Source organism: Equus asinus, chromosome 14 (assembly GCF_041296235.1).
Source record: "Equus asinus isolate D_3611 breed Donkey chromosome 14, EquAss-T2T_v2, whole genome shotgun sequence".
NCBI classification, from domain to species: Eukaryota; Metazoa; Chordata; class Mammalia; order Perissodactyla; family Equidae; genus Equus; species Equus asinus.
Window position 1 is genome coordinate 22206634 of NC_091803.1, and position 21214 is coordinate 22227847.

Consider the following 21214-nt stretch of genomic DNA (forward strand, 5'->3'; position numbering starts at 1 on the left):
AGAGGAAAGGAAGAAAGAATGATAGAATTGGCTGGAGCATTAGCTGCAACTCTAAGCTTCCATTTCTTGAGAGAAAGATTTCAGTAAAAATATTCACCTCTGTTAAATGTGGATTATAGGCATACTGTGCCTGTTATATTATTTCGTGTGTTTGAAACGCTTCATAATTAAAAATAAACAATGTTGTTAAATGCGTGATGCTGCCTTCTTTGTCTTGCTTCAACTTTCCGTAGTGAGTCCTCCCACAGGGCTTCTGACCCTGGGCTCTAATTCCAGGCTTACTTGTCTGTTATTTCTACTAGACGGCAAACTCCCAGTGTGTTGTACCCACAGCCTATCAGCACTTGGGAGACACTTGCTAGTTACTCGAATGAGTCTCGAAAGCATCAGTAAAGGCTGGTACTACACGGTGGGACTGGCAGTAGGCAGGTGTTGACAGGGAGCTACAGAGTGGAGAGGAGGGAGTTGCATAGCTGGCAGAACTGTATCCATCCCAGGCCTCCTGGGATGTTGAGGCTGTGAAGCCCTTGAGATCCCAGCTCAGACTAAGCCCAGGGAGCTGACACAATGGCTTTCGGGGAGGCGATGGGCTTGTTGTTCAGCCAGAGGAGAGCCCAGCTCTGTGGTACCAGAAGCCAGCTGGTATCACCCTCAAGGAGAAACTGAATGGGCTGAACCTGGATTATCAAAGAGGACAAAGAATTTCTGGACAGGCTGGAGGAACTAAAACAAAACAAATCAACATGTAAACACAGATGTAGCTGACTTTGACAAAGGCATGGGAAGCAAGTGCCCGAGGATGCGAAATGAAGGAATTTGGCAGAGAAAAGGGAGGGCACAGGACCTTGCACCATGGGAAAATTTGTATATCTGAGCAATATGAGGTAATCTGGCTCGTTTGTTTGTTTACTTAGCGAATATTTACTGAGATTTGACTACGTTCTTGGCACAATGCTAGGTGCTGGGAATACAACGATGAGCAAAAAAGCTGTTGTGTAGCCAAGGAAGCTTATTTTAGTCACATGGCTGAGGTCATTTGCCCATCCAGGGTCACAGACAAACTGGATTCTGTGCACTGCCTGCCCCTGAACCACACAGCATGACCCCATTTCCTCCCTTACATGATGGCACTGCAGACATCTCCAGTGCCCCCACTCCCCAAGTTCTCTTTTCTAGACTGGACATGCCATCTTTAGAGAGGAGACGGCTGGTGGAGGGGTGGCACTGGGGTGATGCTGACTAAGAAGAAACCAGTATGTGGTTTCTAGACCAGAGAGACTCAAACTCATATGGATCAGGCTGAGTCCTCTTCATTCAGAAAGGCTTGGGAGAGCTGAGGCTGAAGGAAGCCCCTAGCAGAGACCCTCGCCAAGGGGGCATGCCCACGCCTGTTCCAGCATTGCTTCTGTGACGTAGGACTTGCTGTCTGAGGCAACTGAGAAGCAGGACTCTGGCGGCTGCCCCAGATCACCACCCGAGGCTCCCATCCATACCTGGAGGCTCAGAGCCAGCCCCAGGCCTCCACCTATTGCTTCTCTTTCAAGACTGCTTTCATGTTCATTTTTTATAACAGCTTTATTCAGATGTACTTCACACATCAGACAATTCACTCCTGTGTGCTCACGTTTACTCTGCTCTCATCTGGATGAGTCTTAGGCAAAAGTAGGGGGAGTGTCATTCATTCTGCATACTCACTCCCCCCACCCCCTTGGCTTCCTAGGGACAGCCTGGCAGCCATGGCCTTGACATTGGAAAGGCAGGAGGGAAGACCACAGAGAGCCTCCAGTTTCTAAGCCAGCAGCACCTGCCTAGGAGGGAGAGCAGAGCTCCCTGCAGCCCCAAGCAGGTCTGTGCTGCTGTGCTTAGGGAATATGGGCCACAACTGCAGGTCACAACCTGGAGATCACCCCAGGAAATACCTCCTGAGACCTAGAAGCTAGGAGCATTACTGAGAGGCCACCCAAGGAAACGGCTTCTGATCCTGGCCCTGCTGCCTGAGGCTGCTGAGCAGACTCAAGTTCAGACCTCTCACCTGAGCATCCCCCAAGGCTTCCTCAAGTGGCTCCACCAGCAACCCTTTCCCCAAAGGTTCTCATTCCGTAGGTCTGAGGTGAGGTGAAGCATCACCGAATCCGGTGATTTGGATGATATTTGTAATTATGTATTGATTCCGATGTCCAGCAGTGTGAAAACTAGTGCTGCTAAGACAGAGGTTTTCAAACCTGAAGGCTTGTTGCCGTGCTCCACCTCCAAAATCTCTGATTCCATAGGCTGGGGTGTAGCCTGAGAATTTGGTTTTCTAACAAGTTCTGAAGTTCTAGTTGAGGGACCACACTTCGAGAGCCATTTGCTAAGAGGACAGTCCTGTTCTCCAGAAATCACCCAAATCTGAAAGAGTAGAAATTTGTTGCCCCAGTTCTTAACTCTTATCACAATCACCTGGTGAGTGAAAATCCCGATGCCCGGCTGCCTCCAGACCAATGGAATCAGAATATCCAGCCAGGGCCCAAGAGTTGGCATTTTCTTAAAGCTCCCCAGGCAATTCCCATGGGCATCCGGGGTTGAGAACCATTGCCCTGCAAGGTCTTTGAAGCTCAACTAACTTCAAACTATCTTGAGAGCAGAGAGGAAAGGTGAGGAGAGAGTGGGAAACAACAGAGGTTACAAGAGCCAGAGTGGGGCAGTGAGCCCCAAAGCATCTGAGCCAGCATGTCATCTTAGCACAGCCAGGAAACTCTTCTGCAAGGAGGTAGCTGCATCTTTCTTCCTCGTCCAAGGAAATGCAGAAGTGAGGGTAGGGTCCTCGCCAGCTCTGAGCACCACTGCAGGACTAATGGCTGAAGACCCCTCAAGCCAGAAGAGCCTTCTGGCCACACACTTGCCTATTACTTGGGGCTAGAGCATGGCCCTGGTGCAACACCCCAAGACTTAGGGGTGCTTATTGAGGTAGGCTGGAGCACAGCTACTTTCTCCCTCGGCCCATTGTCCAGTGATTGAAGCCCAGGTGTGCTGCGTTGAAATAAAACCAAGGAGTGTAAGGCAGGCCTGGAAACAGGGCCTCAGGTCCTTGCAACAGCCCAGGCACTAATCTGTTGCCCCTCAAAGCCAAGCTAAATGCTACAGGTAGACCTTCCAAAATTGGCAGGAAAAGCAATGGGCACAGCTTTCTATCTGTGCACATGGCTGGACCACAGACAAACATTTACCTGAAAGAAAAGCCTTTGAAATTTACTTATCACCAAAATTATGGAAAAAATCCCAATAGGAAGCAAAGATATGTTCACATCTTAAGGGAGAGCTTGGTATATTGTCTAGTTTGGGCCAGTGTTGGGTAATGAGTCTTCAAGCTTCATTATATCTGTGGTCAGGGCCAGAGACACTGAGTTCTGATGTCAGTCCCCTGGTGGGCCTTTTGTCCTACAGGACACTTCCTGCCTGGTTAAGTACTCCAGGAGAATGAATATTCATGACTAAATGCTCCCTTACAATAAAAAACATCTTAAAACCTACATCAGAGAGGATAAAAGCCAAGTCATTATCTTACGGGAATTTGCCAGAGGCCCCCTTTAAAGAGAGAAAAACATGTTCTTTGTGCCTAGAACATTCTATTTTTAGAATCTTTAAACAACAAATGTTTAGTGATTTTCTCATAAGTTTTCCCTGGGAAGGTGTATAAAACGCAACACCTAAAACTGGGGACCCTGGAAGATCCTACCTACATGGAAACTCTGATTTTTGGTTTAAGTACAAGATGTTTGGGAAAATGTGATAATATTTTTGAAAAGTGAAGAAAATATGTGATGCCTTCAAGGTGCCTGGAGACAGGAAGCCAGCGTTCTGGTCCAAATTGGGGCAGGACCTCAGCTAGTGCCCTTAATCAAGTCACTGACCTTCTGGTGCCCTTTTTTTCCTTATTGATATAAGGGAATGGGTGTCTTTATCCATACTCAAGAAGCTCAGATAACATTACAAATTCCAAAAGCTTCAGTGAAATCTATGTAATGCCTGAATGCTAATGTTGGGAAGACTTTGGCAAATGGAATCCCAAAAGGCTGACACCATTAGCTAGGGTGTCTGCAGAGTATCCTTGATTATAATGTCTGCTCCCAAACTAGAAGATGTTTCATATTTCTCACCACATGCTCCATAGTCATTTCATTTCCCCCTCATGTCAATTATTCCCCTCCAAAGCCCCACCCCAAGACCACATCCCCAGCTGCTTTCTCATCAGTTGCTTCTTGGAAGGAGGTGATGCTGGCTTGTCATTGAAAGATCTGGTTCCCTGCAGGGTCATAGGAATGAATTTCATGACCCATTTGGCAAATCACACCACAGATAATAAACTGAATCTCTTGTCAAAAGAAAAAAAGGAACTTTTATTTTTTCTATTGCATAAATAATGGTAAATTAGACTCTTTTTTTATACAGATTATATATTTACAGACAAGTTTGGTTAGAGAAAACATCTGGTAAATATGGCAGTCAGTTTTCCTTTATACACTAGGATAACATATTATAATATATACTTCATTGGATCAGTAAATGGCATGCCAAGATAATTTATATTAATATTTACATTTTATATAAAGATTTTCTTTTGACTAATCTGCTGACTCTCTCATCACTTAATAGCAGAAATCATCAACTAATACTAAATGAAAACAATGGAACGTGAATGAGGTAAATGGGAAGAGTGTGACCCAGGATTCCAGTCTCCGTGGCCCGTTCTGGATACGAGGGCTGCCCAGCTCCAGCCATCCTGGCTCGAACAGTCCTCAGCTGTGCTCCAATTGGCATCCAGCCATTTACTACTGTGCTTCGAGAAAAAACTCATGTCTCAAGTCTAATGATCCCTAAGATCACAGTGACTCCCTCCAACTGCCTGCAACAGACGACAGTTTGCCAACTCACTCCCTAACCAGATTTTTGGGTCTGATTTCCCTCCAAGGGAATCTTTGGTTAGTCCTTGGAGAAATAGCTTCTTCCTAGATTCAGAATTGGAAAAGAAAATCAAACTCTACTAAGAAGCCATTCAAAGACCCCTGAAACCCGATTTTCAGGTCAGAAAAACAATAGAATGTTCTTTGATTTTCCTTGGAGAGAGCTGAGGGACATTGACTTGCGTTACCAGGAATGAGAGGGTCCTTTCCTGGCCAATCTAGGTCTTTCCAGGGAAGAACAGCAAGCCTTGCTATAAAACAATGACTGGGACCTCAGTCTACTTCAGAAGGAGAAAAAAGGACAGAAACCTAGGATTTTATGCTGTTATGGGGCAGAAGGCTGGAGACTTTCGTGGATCCTGTAGCCGCTCTCTTCCTGCTCTCCGTCCCTGAGCATGGTTGCATGGCATCTAGAACAGGGACTTGAGCTCGGCATCACTCGTCAGCCCTCTAAAGGACAATCGCAGGCTGCTGGACTCCCAGACTGTTAATCTAATTCCCGACAACCACCAGAGATCATGATTCTCTTCCTTCCGCAGTGTGACAAATAATTACAAACCATGATCGAGTATACTGGAACGGCTGTTCCAGTGGCCAGAAGAAAAGGAAGGAAAGAAAGAAATGAGTGGAAGTTGTGCTCTTTATTCAGTAGCTTCCAGTTAGGCTTTCTCAGATGGAGAAACAAGCATCCTTCCTGGAATCTGGCTTTGATTCACACTACTTATACATGAATTCTGAGTCACACGACCTGTGGTAAGGTGATCAGATCCCCTTAATTCTTACACTGGTTAACAGAGGACACAAAGCCCATCTTCAATGCTCCCTTGAATCAGCAAGACCTTAGAGAACAAACAAAAACTCTTGCCTGCAAGACCCGACACATTTGACATAGGCCAATCTGCATTGTTTCATCCACAGACAATAGACACCAAGAGATACTTTATGACAACTGCCTCTTGGGACTTGTGTTAAAAAAGAACCTGCCAGTCCCTAACACAATTCAAGGAGGATATAGGGACCCTCTCAAATGTGGGCATTCACTTTGACTTGTTTCAGACAGATTCACCATGGGAGGGCTCTTATGGGTCATCCCCTCTACCTTTCCTCTTGCTTTAGAGATGCGAAACCTGAGGCCAGGAAGGAAAGTCACTCAAAACTATCCGGCTGGTGGGTGGCAGAGCTTAGATACATAGCTTTATGATTCTGTGGATGGGAGGCTGGGAGTGTTTCTTTTCTCTTTCTGATGGATTTTTTTCCTTTCTGGGGGAGTTGAGCAATGAGGTGGTGAAGGGGTCCTGCCTTGTGTGCCCTTCCCAGCCGAAAGTGCTGCCCACACTTCTGGTTCTAAGCTCTGCTCTCCTGGCCTCAGTTCAATGGGTCTGAGCCCAGACAGAGTGCCCTGAGAGAGGCATTTTGGGCTTGGCAGATGTCAGCATCCCCCAAGGAAACGCAAACTACCAGCCTCCTCTTGAAATTCCCAGCACACATCCTTGGGATCAGGTGGCTGGACAGCAGCCCCATGACACTCAAGCCACCGTGTGTTCCCAAAGTAGGCCAGCTATACAGGGAAAATGTTCAGAAACCAGCCTCTGCAGCCCTTTAAAAACTCTTTTTCTCTCTCAGGTCCAGGGATGGAGCAAAATCACACTTGAATTTTACATTCCCTGGAATATTCTTTCCTAATTATCCTGCTCTTCTACCAACTGGAAAATTCCAGCTTCTGCGTCTCTTTCATCCGGACAATAACGTCTAACAATGAGAGAAGCACCGGTTTGAAAGCCAAGTCATCATGGTCAAGGAAAAAGGGTGAACGACAGCTATGCCCAGCATGGGAGTTGTGCTCAACTGATAAGCCACCCAAGGCAGGGGCAGGGGCAGGAGGCCAGGAAAGTCTTTTCCAGTATCAGAGGACAGTCTTTGTGGGACTGGCAAAATCTGATTCTTTGTGGCCATATTTCAAACCAACTGAATCAAATTAATTTTGCCTTGGAGACTTTTTGAGCGTTGTTATCATGTCTCTTGAGACCATCTACAGAGGGTCCCCAAACCAATATGAAGTAGAAACCATAGCTGTTAAATGACCACGTGCATTGGCAATGAACATATGATACTAAGAGAAATTCTTGACTGGTTTGTGTACTTAACCTTATTCCTCCAAACCAAGCGTCTATAGCAAGGCCACATAACTGAGGATAGTCCCCTGAGTGCCTTAGTCAAAGGAAGTATGAAGTGAAGCTGAACAGTTCTGACATTTAAATTGTCGTGGAGACAGGGTCGGTGAGAGGCAGCTCAAATCCTTCCTCTATTTTGCCGTCGCTTTAAATAATTCAAATTGAAAACCCTTGCTGCTGAATAATGTTTCTTTTCTCTTTCTGATGGATTTTTTTCCTTTCTGGGGGAGTTGAGCAATGAGGTGGTGAGGAGGATGGCTATGGCAAGACCTTTAGGTTAAGGACGCTTACCCCCGTGAGGTTCTCTGAAGAGGCCAACGAGAAAGTTCTGATCTGAGGTCATTTCAGACAGACGTTCTCCAGGGAAGGAAGGTCTGCAGTCCTCCCGGTAATACAATGAGTATGTGCCAACGTCTACAAGTTTAAGCTCAGTCCATCTAGATCATCAAGGCATTATAGAAAAAGGGGCCCCTCCGTTTTGCAGTGGGGCTCCAGACCATCTCTATACCTCAGTGGAATAGGGTGAATGACATGATCCCTATGGGCCTTTGGAGAAATAATCAGTGCAGTAAAATGACCCAGTGTGGTTTGAGACCTCCAGCTGGGAGGAGCAGAGCTCAGCAGCTTCCTCAGGGATGGAGAGCAAGGGCACAAGAGAACAGGCTTTCACAGCATGCAGCCACACATGGCCAGGCCAGCCAATCCAAGGAGCTGTTCATGGCAGTCACACCCTTAACTTTGCGGTCGTGCCTTCATAATGTCCCAGGGAGGCTGCTAGCTATGGGTTAAGAGTAAAACTCTCTTTGATTTATGACCTGAGTCTGGACTTAAGCCTAGAGAAGGCATTTGGAATAAAAGATAAATTTCTCTCTCCAGTTCTTAGATACATAGCTTTATGATTCTGTGGATGGGAGGCTGGGAGTGGCATTATTGTCAAAATGAGCTCGCCATCTTTCATTAGGTTCTTTTGGCTAAACACAACATAGTAGACCATTTGTCATGTGAAATATGAGACAGGAGCAGGTACCAAGAAAAAGACTCATAGTACACATCTTGTTCTCTGCAAATAAAACATCTAAAACTTCTGAAACCACTGGGCTTGCCTAAGACCACGTGACCTCAGTTCACCTCAGAAGGTCACCTTTCTGGCTTGTGGGACAGCTTCTCCATAGGCAAACACATGCTTTCAAAGATTGAGGCTTAAAATATCTTTTGCCTTCCAGATGACATTTCTTCCTTTTTGCCCACATTAAGATGTCCTTGCTCTGGACCCTGGGAGGTGGAGGAGAAGGTGGGGTGGAGAGCATACCACCTGGCTCACAGGTAGCTCCTGTTCTCCAGAGCAAATGGAAGGACAATTTCAAACACCAGAGGAAAAGGCAGAGAAATCATTGGACTTTTTGAGGGTAATTTCCTCCAGCAGCGGGATATGGATGCCAGGAGTTAGGTTATAATCAGGCGGAACCCAAACGTTCTTTAAGAAAATGTTCCCTATTTTTGTGTGCCTTGGCAAACACAGGGTGCAATGCAAGGGTTGTCATGGCAACATCCATTTTTTTTTACAGATTGGTCACGTGGGACGCACGCACATTCTGGAAGCCACTGCTAATAGTCCCCATGCTGGGTCTGGTTTTGGGGACTCTGTCTCCTTCTGGAGTGATAGGAGACAGGTTCTTTGGGGACGGAAGGGATCAGGGTCTACATCTCTTGTCTTCCAAGCAAAATGCCTCCCTGATCATCACTTGTGTGGTCTGCAGGCATCCATTCCTGCAACAAGAATGATCCAAGCTTGGTTTGCCAATCACTCCTAAGTCCATCACCGGGAGGACAGAGCGAGAGTCGGGTTCCTCTTGCTTGGTCCCTGCAGAGGTTACCTCCAGCCAGGGCCACATGGTACACCTTGGGCGTGGAAGATCAGGACCTTCTGGAGTCTTCATCCATGAGCATCATAACCCCTTCGGCAAGGGTGCTCACTGGCATGGGGCCCTGGAGTAGCACTGGTGTGGACGGGATTGGGGTGGGGCTTGGGAAATCAGCATCTTAAGCCTTACAAAGAAGCTTAACCTTTGACAGACCATCCACGCAAAACAGCCAGGATACCAGTCACAGGGACAAGCTCTTAGCTCCCAGAGTCTCAGCAACGCCACTAGCTCTGTGATATCGCCACACGCTTCAGTCCCTGGGTGCCACGTGTGAGGTTACCATGGTAGGAGGATCACTTTTAGCCCACCAAAGAGAATTCTGTGCTTCCTTCTTGCCCTCTCTCCCTAGCAACATCCACAAGGAACTCATTCTCCTAGACTTTCTCCTGGGTAGGATGGGCTTGCTTCCTGGTCCCTGGGAGAGAGGAAAAGGGTCCTAATTAGGGAGAGGATGCTGAGGCCTTTGTATGGAACAGGCTGTTGGTGCCTCTCCAGAACTTCTTTCAATCTCCACCCCTGCACAGTGGTTAATTTCTTTTCCAGTGAAGTCTAACCCTCACATCCCTCAGGGTCCCCGTCTTCCAGTGGGGGGCAGAAGAACTTGCAGAATAGCAGCCTTTGAAGAAGTACACAATTTTGCCCTGAAGTTCAGCCTCACCTGCAGCATTGTGCTCCCCTCTCATGGGGCAGGGTCCTTTAAGAATCATCCCTGCAGTCTCCATTCAGTCTATTTAGGGTCTTGCACCCCCTCCCCAGAAGGACATGGTCTAGTGGGTCAGGGGGTCCCTCCCACTCAAGTCCACTTGAGAGAGGGAGGGCAAACTGCTTTGGGCAGAAACTACCGACGAAGTTGTCCCATGTATTAGAATTCTGCATTTGTACTGTTCTCGTTTAGGATTCTGACCCTGAGGGACTGTGGTGAGTCAGGCAAGGGGCGAGAGGAGAGGCAGATGTGCAGTGTGATCTCTGGCAGGGCAGGGCGGGCAGGAGGGACGGGGGGCTGCTGCCTCATTTGGCCTGGATGTGCAGGATCCCAGGCATTTTCACAGAGGGACTCTCAGCCCCCTGGGCTCTCGGGAGATTACGCCTGCTCCCTCCTCCATCCTATGGCTCAAACCGTAGTTTTGCTTGTGCTCATCATGAATATTTGCAGTCTCCCACAGTGGGGAAGTTTCTACAGCTACCCCAGGCTGTTGCCTGAAGCACTTGCAGAGGTGAATTGGAAGAAGACCCTCAACTGAGACCTTGGATACACCAGGTCTGAGAAGGCAAGAAGGAGAAAGCTGGGAGGGAGGTGAGGCCTGAGGAGGGGCCCAGGAACACATACCAAACCAAAAAACCTACCGGGCAGCCGCGAAAGAGGAAAGATTCTAGCGCCCCAATACTGGAAGAAAGGCGAAAAGGGAGAAGGGAAAAGCATCTAGCTTTAGGATGCGATTGAAAGAAAACAGGAGCAAGACTATTCCATTACAGAAATAAAGACCTGAGCTTAGAAAAGTACAAAGGGAAATATTACATCAAAAGATTATCGACTAAGCAGACTATGCAAGCTTGAATTCATAGTGGTGGCTGATACGGCATCTAGGAAAAGTCAGATTACAGACTTGAAATGGTGTTGACAATGGACTAGTAGATTCCATTCCCTTCCCCAACAGAAGTATTCTGCAGGCAGGAGTAAATTACCTGTCGCGTTGGCTAAGCTTATTAACATCTTTTTTTTCTTTTCTCGTGAAAATGAGTCAGTTGCAGAATCTGAATGCCAGAAGATGTTATGTAAAATACAGTACGTAGTTTGATCTTTCCATCTTTCTGCTTCGGATTGCATGTCTCTTTTGCTCCGGGGAAGACTGACTAACAAAGCCAACTTTAGGATGAGAAAAAGGTAAGATGCACGAGGACCTTAACTTACAGAGGTCTTCCGGCATGGAGATGTGTTGGGGCTCCATTACTCCGGATCACTGGGGTGCACGCTGTAATGCCTCTGCATCACCAGTCTCAGTCCCTCCCTGTCCCCTAAACTACCTTGCCTGCCCCAAAGAGGCAGAGACGCATGTCAGAGGACAGCCTTCAGCAGGAGTAAGTGGTTAGGGAAGAACGATGTCACATACGAAGAAGCCAAATATATATGTGTGTCTATGTGTCTATGTTTCTGAGATGCCCATGATTATGCTTCTTTTTTCTCTAATGGCAGCACAGGCGGCAAAGCTGGGAGGAAGGCTCTCCGCAGATTCCAAAATGCTGGTGCGTGATGGGCTCTAGGAACAGAAAGCCAAGTGCCAACGGAAACCGAGAGCTCCCCAACTCTGCCAACAAGAGTCCTGTAGAAAAGGCAGTAAGAATGGAAGCGAAGTGGGTGCAACTTGCAGACCGCCAGGCGCTGCACCCCATTCAATGGCTTTCCCCTCAAGCCTTGGGGGGCTGCTCCACTGGGTGGAGGAACGAAGTCAGGGTAGGATGGAAAGCCCCCTCTTCTGTGACAACCCAAAGTCAGCCTCTTGGGACTGAGGGTTGCCCTGGTCGGGGAAGCGGAGGGGGTCCCCAGTTGAGCCCTGGGTTGAAAGTATGGGGCATGGAGGTGACTGTGTGTTCACACCTCTCTCGTGCTCTCTTAAACCACCAACCTGGATTGCCATTGGAATTCCGAGATGAAAATGAAGTTTTCTTCAGAGTTCCTACAGGTGGTTGAAGCAATCATTCGGAACTCCTGGCTATTTATTGCATTAGGAAACAAAACCATTAAAGCATTTAAGACAGCCCTTTTGTGTCCCTGCCAAGGAGATGAAGTTGATTTGCAACACTGGTTGCACTGCAACGTTGGGTTCTTCACTGAACTCTGCCACGTCGTCATCGTTCATATCCGCTTTTGTGGAGGAACAGAGTCTGCCCGCAGGGCATGCACATGCGCGGTGAGCTGGGAACGCAGCGCGGTGTGGGGAGGCTGCTACTCCATGCCGCTCCGAAGGATCTGGTTTGCCGCAATCAGCATGACGCTTATGATGAAGGCCATGGCGAAGGCGCAGATGAGGCTCTTCCGGACGCAGGTCTGTCTGTTCTGTTTCTGGGAATGCACTGGGGGTGGGGGAGCAAAGGACAAGGAGATGTGGAGGGAGTAGGGGGAGAGAGAAGAGAGAAATGACACAGTGAGACAGGTTGCACCTCTTCCTCAACAAGCCCAGAATGAGTCCTATAGGAGAAGGAGTGATCGAAGTAAGTGGACAAGCACTTCTGGGACCACTCTTGGAGGAGACTGAACGTCACGTCTTCCAGTAAATGGTATGAAATGGTAAAACTTCTATAACAAAAATCATGACAGATGTAAGGTTCAGAGTAAGGTATAAACTTCCAGATGTAATAGTTACAGTGACTTTCTGAGTGAAAAACATACGTAACATTTCAGAGTGAGTTTGATGAAAGGCATCATCCAGATATTGCTGTGTCCATTTCTGCCCGATGCCTGGCTCCCACGTCTGAGGCAGCTGATTCAGATAGAGCGAGGTTCAGACACCTCTCTACATGTTATGCTGGGCTGGAGGCAACTTACCTTTCGTGAAATTGTTCTTGGGTGACTGCTGGCCGAAGTGACTCTTAAGTGACTTCTGGCATCGTTTCAGATACGCACACCAGTGGTTCCAGAGTCAGGTCCCTGGGCAAGCAGCATCCGCATCACCAGGAGCTTATTAAAAATGCAGATTCTCAGGCTTGGCCCCACCCCAGATCTACTGAATCAGAGACTCTCGGGGTGGGGCCAGTGATCCATGTTTAACTAGGTGATCCCAGTGTGTGCTGAAGTCTGAGAATTGGGGACCACATGCTCTGTGGACAGGACCAATGTGAAGCAGGGGGCCACAAAACCCTCTCAGACTTCCCGGAGGTAGGGTGTTCCCAGATTCTGCAGCTCCAGGAGTCTGACTTTGGGTTCTGGGGTTGCGTTCTCTTAGTCCTTTTGTTGGCCTAGGTCTTGCGCCGCCATTTTTATGAGGCCCATGAGAAACCGTTAGTAGGTCTCAATCAAAAGGCATGGGTTACTAATATGGGTTAGACACAGGGAAATGGAAATAATGAAAAAGAAAAGCTTTGATGAAGTGTGCTGAGGAAGAACAGATCTCTCCCAGGCGCTGCTTCCCAGGCCGGACTTTCTTTCCCCTTCTCCTTCTTCTTTTTGTCTACCCTCTCTCCCCATCCGGCAGTGATCTTTGCGTACAGTTTACCACCTAGTTTATGGAAGAAATCTGTGCTCTGGAGGCAGTCAGGAAGCTACCTACACCAGAGCTACTCACTGGACCGGCAGCATTAGCACCATCTGGAAGTTTGATATAAATGTGAATTCTCAGGCCCCACTGCAGAACTAGAGTCCAAATCTCTGGGGATGGAAGCTAGGAATTTGTGTTGTTGTTTTTTCTTTTCTTTTCTTTTCTTTTTTTTAAGATTCCGTGCATGGTTGTGTATCCTGGTTGTTACTTTAATTCTCTATGTGAGCCTCCATCACAGTATGACAACTGACAGACGGTGGTGTGGTTCCACAACTGGGAAATGAACCTGGGCCACAGTGGTGAGAGCACCAAGTCTTAACCACTAGACCACCAGGGCTTGCTTGGGAATTTGTGTTTTAATAAGCTCTCCAGGTGATTAGGGAATCACTGGGCCCCACCCCTGGAGTTTTGGTTCAGTAGGTCTGGTTGGGGCCAAAGATTCTGATAGAGTTTGAGCTGCTGGAGACAAAAGGAGTAGGAGGGGGGATTGTGTGTCTGTGCACATGCGCATTAGGAAGATTGGTGTGGGCAGACTGGGGAAGATGGTTCTTTAGATTCAGATGTTAAGAAACCCAAGGCCAGGACAGAAGAACATTTTCAGATTACCTTACATTTTGGAAAGGGTCCTTCTGCTGGACATTATAGTCTACCTTTGCAAACAACCACCAGCTGAGGAAAGTTTTTCTTTAGGCCGGTTAAGGAGAAAAAGAAAAAAGAAAGAAATGCAATTTCTTTTCAAATTACTCTCAGTCTCTCTCTGCAGGATAGAAGACTGGCAAAAGAAAAATGTCTAGGTAGGGTCCACATGCCTTTAAAGAACCTACAAAATATTCAGTTTCAAGTACCTCTCCCCTTGACATTCAGCGGCTCCTCTGAATCCTTGGGAATAACAGGGAGGAAGTAGGAAGCTGGTGATGGTTCCAAAGACGAACAGAGCTTTCCCCAAGAGAAGGGGTCTCAGGGGCTTGTCAAGGGGCCTCTATAAATTACATCGACCGCCACGCTTCACAGAGACCCAGTGGCCCTGGCGCAGCCCTCGGCTCCCTCATGAGTGCCTGTTGGTTATTTACGCCATCATCTCTTAAGTCTTGTCTTATCGTTAATCCTTCTGGATCCACTGGGCTTCCGCTTCCCTTGGGTGATGGAAAGTATTTTTGGTTCAGTTCTTTACTTGCTGATCATGTCTGTGTCTTAGAATCCTATAAGTTCTTAGCTGGAGGAAGAAAATTTCCTTGGTGTGGAGACGTGCCTCCCCCCCAGGAGTGGGCAGAGACGCCAGTCCTCAGGAAGGAAAAAGGAGGTGGCGTTTGAGAAGGAAGGACCAAGACAGAAAATCAGATGAGGATGTGGAAGTAGCGTATCTAACACTTTCCGAGGACTGGCTAATTTATTCCGGGCAGCTCCTCGGCATGAGAATGCTTCTGAAGGCAGTCATTTACCCTTCCTTCCAGAGAACTGACGAAGGCTTACGGAAAAGAAAAACTTTGTGATTGGGCTGAGGGAGAAATTTTTTGCTGAAGCCCTTCTTTGTGAAGGACACTCGGAAAACAAGGTCACAGCCTACAGGATTATCCTCCAGGAGGACGGCTGCACCTTTGATCTAAAAATCCTTCAAAGCAGTAGGAGAGAGAGATAAGGAAGAGGAAAGGCCTAGAGACCTAATAGTGTGTATGTGAGGCCATGCAAATCTGAATCCACACCAAAGTCCTGTGAGCAGAGTGAAGCTTCTAGCTCATTCCTCCGTAGTTCTGAAACTGATCATCGTTTGAGTCCGTAATTCAGACTCTGTGCCTTGATAAGAATCCTTTTACCTCCTGTTCTACCGTCACCATAAGTTGTGTGGCAAAGTAAAAAAGTGACTTTGGAGCCAGGCCCAAATCTGAATCATGATTATCCCACATCTTACCTGTGTGACCTTGGGCATACTAATTTCCCTGGGCCTCAATTTCCTCATCTATAAAATGGGGGTAATAAGACATACCTTGTTGTGAAGATTAAGGGCATATGAAGGTAGTGGAATATTGTTTGTGCCTAACGAATGCCAATTCCCTTTTGCAAACCTTTTAAAAGCTCCCCTTTACTTGTTGAACACCCGCCTCAAAGGGCTAGGTGTGCCTGAAGTACTTTATATATGTCAGCGCAACAGTCCTTTGTGAGCTGGGTGTATGATCCTCATTTGATAGGTGAGAGGCTTGAAGTTCCACAAAGTGGAGTCCAAGGTTATTTGGCAAATGGTGGAGGTGGGGTTTGAGCCCAGGTCTGATTGTAATATCCAGGTTCAAAACTTCTGCACCAACTCTCTCTTCTTGATCTTTTGTGTAGCAATAGAAAGGTCAGCAGTAGAAAGATCCAAAGAAAATGCACTTCAAACACTTGATGTGGTTGACAGAGTGTGACCCGGCACTGATTAATCTGATTAATGTGTTGATAATAACTTAAGCGCTGTCTTTGGCTATCATATATTTGCATTGCACTATATTTTTGTATATTTATTCATTCTTCCTGTCTACACTTTGTTTCCCCAACAAGACCACAGGTCAGCGGAGGAGGAACTGTGAGTCGGGGTATGGCTTCTTCTCCTAACTGCCACTTAGGAGCAGCCCTGGACAAGTGATTGAACTTTTCTGAGCCTCAGTTTCTCTCTCCGTAAAAGGAGCTAATGATAACTGTTGTGCTAATCTCATTTATTTCAAAGATCAATGAGCCAATAAAAAAATGAAAGCTAGGTCCAACCGTGAACTGCAAGAGACATGCAAGCCTTCCTTCTTGTATCCCCTGAGGGCTGCAGGAAACACCTGCTTGTTGTTCTCCTCTTCCCTGTAGCCTCTAGCAGGGGGCTGAGGATATACAGATGCTCCCAAACCTTTGCTTTGGTCCTTTCCTTCATTCATTCATCCCCAACTGCCGCTAGACTTGCCTTCCTAAAGTAGGCATCACCACTCTCTGTAACCTTCCTGCAAAGGACCCCCCTTGCTGAGAGAAGCATGTTCCGTCTGCTCCTAACTTAGGAGGGAGAACCACAGACCTCCTCCTATCCCTTCCCCACCTCTGCTCCTGGACCACTGTGCCTACCTGCCCCCCTGTTCCCCCACCACCTCTGTTCCAGCCCCGCAGGACTTCTTGCTGCTGTCTACACAAGATTCTGCAGTACTGTTTACACCATTCCCTCTGCTTAGGGGTGTCCGCTGACCTTCTCTCTCATTTCTTCTGGGCCTGACCCAAACTTTACTTTCCCATGAGGCTTCTCTTGAACATCCTGCTCGCAAAGGGCCTGATCTTTTTATTTTTTTAATGGTCTAGCTCTTAATATTTATTTATTTTTAGTTGAGATCTAATTCACATACTACAAAATTCACCATTTTTGGGTGTATATTTCAGTGGCATTTAGTACATTCACAAAGTTGTGAAACCATCACCACTACCTAATTCCAGAACATTTTCATTACCCTAAAAAGCAGCCCCATATACATTAGCAGTCACTCCTCATTCCTGCTTCTCCCCAGCCCCTGGCGATCGCTAAGTTACTTTGGTCTCTATGGATTTATCTATTCTGAGCATTTCATGTAAATGGAACCACACCCTAGGTAGCCTTTTGTGTCTGGCTTCTTTCACTTGGCATAATCTTTTTCAGGTTCATCCACGCTGTAGCATGTATCAGCACTTCATTCCTTCTTGTAGCTAAATAATATTTCACCAAATGAATGTACCTCATTTTGGTTATCCGTTGACAAATAAAAATGGCAAGCAATAGGATATATTGGAGAATATGAGGAAGCCATTTGGTATAAACCTAATTTGGCCTGACCTTGTCTTTCCAAAAGGGCCTGACCTTGGCTGTTGAGCATGCATTGTATATCTGCTTTAGATATTCCCTATGGCAAGAACAAAGGCCCTTGAGATAAAGGTGCAACTTCCCTCCTCCTCCCAATGTTGGCGTCTCCTTAAGGATTAAGCATCTTTCCTTAGGCTAGAAACTGATTGCTGCGCTCACCTGTGGCCGCCCAGCTCGGGACAATAGACTTGCCTCCTGCTATGCCCACCAAGATAGCAGACCCACTACCTGCTGTGTCCATCAAGCGCTGTGCCGATAGGGCAATCTTGTGGCTATTGTGGGAGGGATATTTCAATCATATGTGAAACACCCTGTTTGGGGGTATATAACCACTCTGTGTACCCCACTTCTTCGGTGCCCTTTCTTCCTTTGGGCCATGGTCCTCAGATTTCAGCTCAGAATAAACTCACCCAAATTTTCATTTATAGATTGGTTCGTCGACACCATTTACCAGTTGATAGACATTTGGGTTGCTTTCTAGTTTTCTGGCTGTTATGAATAATGCTGCTGTGAACATTTGTGTATGTTTTTGTGTGAACGTGTTTTTACTTCTCTTGGGTACAAATCCAGGAGTCAAACTCTAACTTTTTCAGGAAGCCGTTCCTTTTTGGATCTTACTGAGCACTGAAAATGGCAAGAACGGATCATGAAACTGGTGATTTTTTCTACGTCTATCTTTCCAGTCAATCTTAAGCTCTCTTCCAGCAGAGTACTTAACACAGTAGGTGTCTAGAAAGTACCTGGGGATGAAATGTGAGTTGGGGTAGGTTGACACAGGAGGGCATAGGAGTGGGGTTCCTGTTTTCTTGAAGGTTTGTTAGCAAGCCAGTGCACTGACCAGCCTCCTGGCTGCCGTAGCAGGACCTGGGTTTGTAGGCTCTAGTGACTGACGGTTCCTTCCCCTTCTTATTTTAACAGATTCACACTGTTCCACTAGGCAAATGACCGACAGCAACTCTTGGATGGTTTCCTGGAGACATGAATCTATGCGGATTTTGCCACTGACCAGGTGGGGGGACCCTAGATGTACTGGGTTCATAATCCCTCTGGCTTTGATCTCTTGGAAATGGGGCTGCATGTCTTCGGAGGCACTGGCTCCCAAATGAGGCAAATCAGAATCATAACAATTCTGGTTAAGTGCCCCAACATCGACCGACGTAAGTGAGATTTCTGGCAGAGAATTTGAGGCTCTGGAATGTTAAAACAATAAAAACCCAGTTTAGGTGATTCTCGCAATAAGCCAGAGCTACCAAGTCTGGGAGCTGTTATGGCTCTGTGATCCTTCCTGGGCTAACACTTTATGATTCTATGACACTGGGTATTTCCATAGCCTACAGTGGAACTAATTAAGAGCTTTAGAAAGAGAATTTTCAGTGATATGAGAAATGCCCAGGCACCTAAGGAAGCCTTGGAGGCAGAGATGGAGGATGTGGCCTCTGAGGGAACAGGAGTGAGGCTGATAAGTTTTATGATGTTTCTGTTAGGAGGAAGAGGGGCCACCTCTCCTTGGGGGAGTGGGAGCTGTTCCCTTCTCCACTACAAAACCATCTCAGGTTTCTAGCTGTCAGACAGCAATGTCCTGTTTTGAGGGTCCTACTATGGACCCTTGTTGTAGTGACCAGGCATTATTTTGTCCTTTCCAGCAGTCCTGCCCCTTCTTATCTTTTGGTTCAGGGATCTGTACCTCTCCACCTACTGGGACTCTCAGGGCTTTACCTTCCCACTGTAACAAGCCAGACGGGCCAGGTAGAGCACCCCAAGCTCTTGGCTTGGTCCAGGGGTAGGCACATGGGCCAAGCAAGTTTGATTAGAGCCCCTTCTTGGAATATAGATGGATCTTGAGAAAGAGAATCCTGTCACCTCAGGGAGAGAGAGCAAGAGTGAGAGAGAAGGCAGGAGCAGAGACAGAATGTTGCTTGAACACTTTGGGTCCAGGTCAGCCACAGTTCCTCCCTTTGACTTTCCCCATTATTTAAGCTGGTGCTTTTTAATTTAAGGGGGACTGGGTTGAGTTTCTGTTACTTGAAACAAAAAGAACCTTGATCAGTACTCTTGCTAACTCCAGTGCTGGCAATGACTTAACTTTAGGAATGAATGTGTTAAGAGGAAGGTTCAAGCCCTGTAAATTTGGTCCCTGTCGCATCCTTCAAAGAGGTGGAGTTCCAGCAGTATGTACTCCATAACGTCTCCATGAAAAAAAATAACGATAAGAAGAGAACTGGCTAGCCTGGCTAGTTTTGTTTTTTTGTTTTTTGTTTTCAGTGCTTACTAATGTGTTAAGCATTGTACGAAATATTATCATGTGTTATCTCATTTAATCCTCATAACAACCGTATGAGGTAGGTCATTATATGATTCCCATTTCATAGATGAGGAAAATTAGGCTCCTAATATTTATTTCAGTGTCTTACTCAAGTGACCTAATATGTGGTGAGGCAGGATTTTAAGCCAGGCCTGTCCAGAGTGCAGAGCTGGAGTTCTTAACCATCATGCGTATTTATCAAAAACAGCTCTTCAGATCTCTATCCTATGTCTCATATTCTCATCACCCCTCACTCATGGCTCCAGAACACTTTCCTACTGGTTTGTTATGAAGGGTTCCCCAAAAGAAGAAAAAGCTTTTTTTGTCCGAAGTCCCAAATCTCATTCGAAAACTGTCTCCTGTCTCACCACCTGCCACGGACCTCAGCTCCATCTTAACCTCTTACACCTACCCAAGGAGAACAGGTTTATTTCAGGAAAGTCATAGCACCTGGCGAGCTGGGAGCAGATGGTGTAGATGACATATTATGCCCTTTTCATTTGGATGGGCCTGAAATACCCAACGTGTGTGGCCAGTCTCCCCATTCGGGTATGCATTTGACATCCTGACAGGAACGCTGGGACTTCAGCAGGGATGGCTGAGCTGGAGACCTTGGATTTGGCTGCAGATTCTTTCTGACCTTCCTCTGAGGCCAGAAGTTTTTGAAACTAGATGTGACCGTCGACCAGTCTTTGCATTGGACTGATGAAGAAAATAAGGCTCAGAGAGTTTAAAAGTAACTTACCCAGGGTCACACAGCTAGTCTACACAGGGCTAGGAACAGAACCCATATGTGTGCACAGTGATGCTTTGGGGGCTATCTGGCCTGTGTCACCTCCCTTGACATTTTTTTCTCTTGTCCATCGTACCAAGGCGCTGAATGGTGCAGAGCAGCTCTGCCATGCCTTTCACAGAAATTATTTGTTCCTCAGTTGATGATTTTGCTTTACTTCCCTCTGCCATGTGTGTTGTCAGAATGTCTAGAAAAATCTGACAGCTGGTATTCCATTTAGGGACAACACTTTGGGGGATGCGTCTTGAAAGGGCTCACACACAGATCTTGCTGCACTTCTACTCAACTTCCAAATCTAATATGATTTCATTGGCAGTGCACTTGGAAACGAGTAAGGATGATGATGAGGCATTGTTCTGTAAGGAGCCTTGGAAACACCTATGCCCAGATAAATGACCCAGGGCGACAAATGACGAGGGCTTTGTCAGGTAGCCCTGGGTTCAAATCCTTACTCGCTGTTTGACTTTGGCCAAATTACTCCACCTTGCTGAGCCTCAGTTTCTTCATCTGTAAACATATTGGAAGCAGTAAGCCAAACTTAATATATAGTATAATTTATCATAAGAACGCTTAATAAGGACCCAGTGACAGGCAAATAAATGATTCGACCACAAGACTATTCAGTTCCCTATACGTCAGCAACTGGAACCAATAAAAATACGAATTTGTCTTTCAGTGTCACTGAGCTTATATTCTCCAAAAACAAAATGTCTTACAAGTGGTCAAACTGAAGCAAACCATCTTAAACCTCTCTTATGTAGCATGGATGGTGAGTGGGCATTGTGGGTAGTCACATAATCTTGTATCTAACCCATTTGGTGGATGCTGACCTATTTATTTTTCCAAAGAATTACAACACAAATACTGACAACTAACACCTCAGTACATTGAGCACAATTTATCTTAATAAGGGAATTCAAAAATATCTGAGGCATTGGGAGTGCCTGAAAGTCCTACTTTCAGCAATGTTCTTATTGCACTGGGGACATATAGGCTGCCAGCCA

At 46.6% G+C, this 21214-nt stretch overlaps 1 protein-coding gene across 9 annotated transcripts in view; it reads right to left on the reverse strand.

Annotated features, from left to right (window-relative positions):
- Positions 1–4586: 4586 nt before the first annotated feature.
- CALN1 (calneuron 1) overlaps positions 4587–21214 on the reverse strand; it is a 524370-nt gene continuing 507742 nt past the window's right edge. For all 9 annotated transcript variants that reach the window (XM_070484485.1, XM_070484479.1, XM_070484478.1 and 6 more), the window contains one exon: positions 4587–12102. In XM_070484485.1, the coding sequence (XP_070340586.1) occupies positions 11975–12102 (128 nt within the window). In that variant the 3' untranslated portion in view covers positions 4587–11974. The remainder of the gene's footprint in view (positions 12103–21214) is intronic.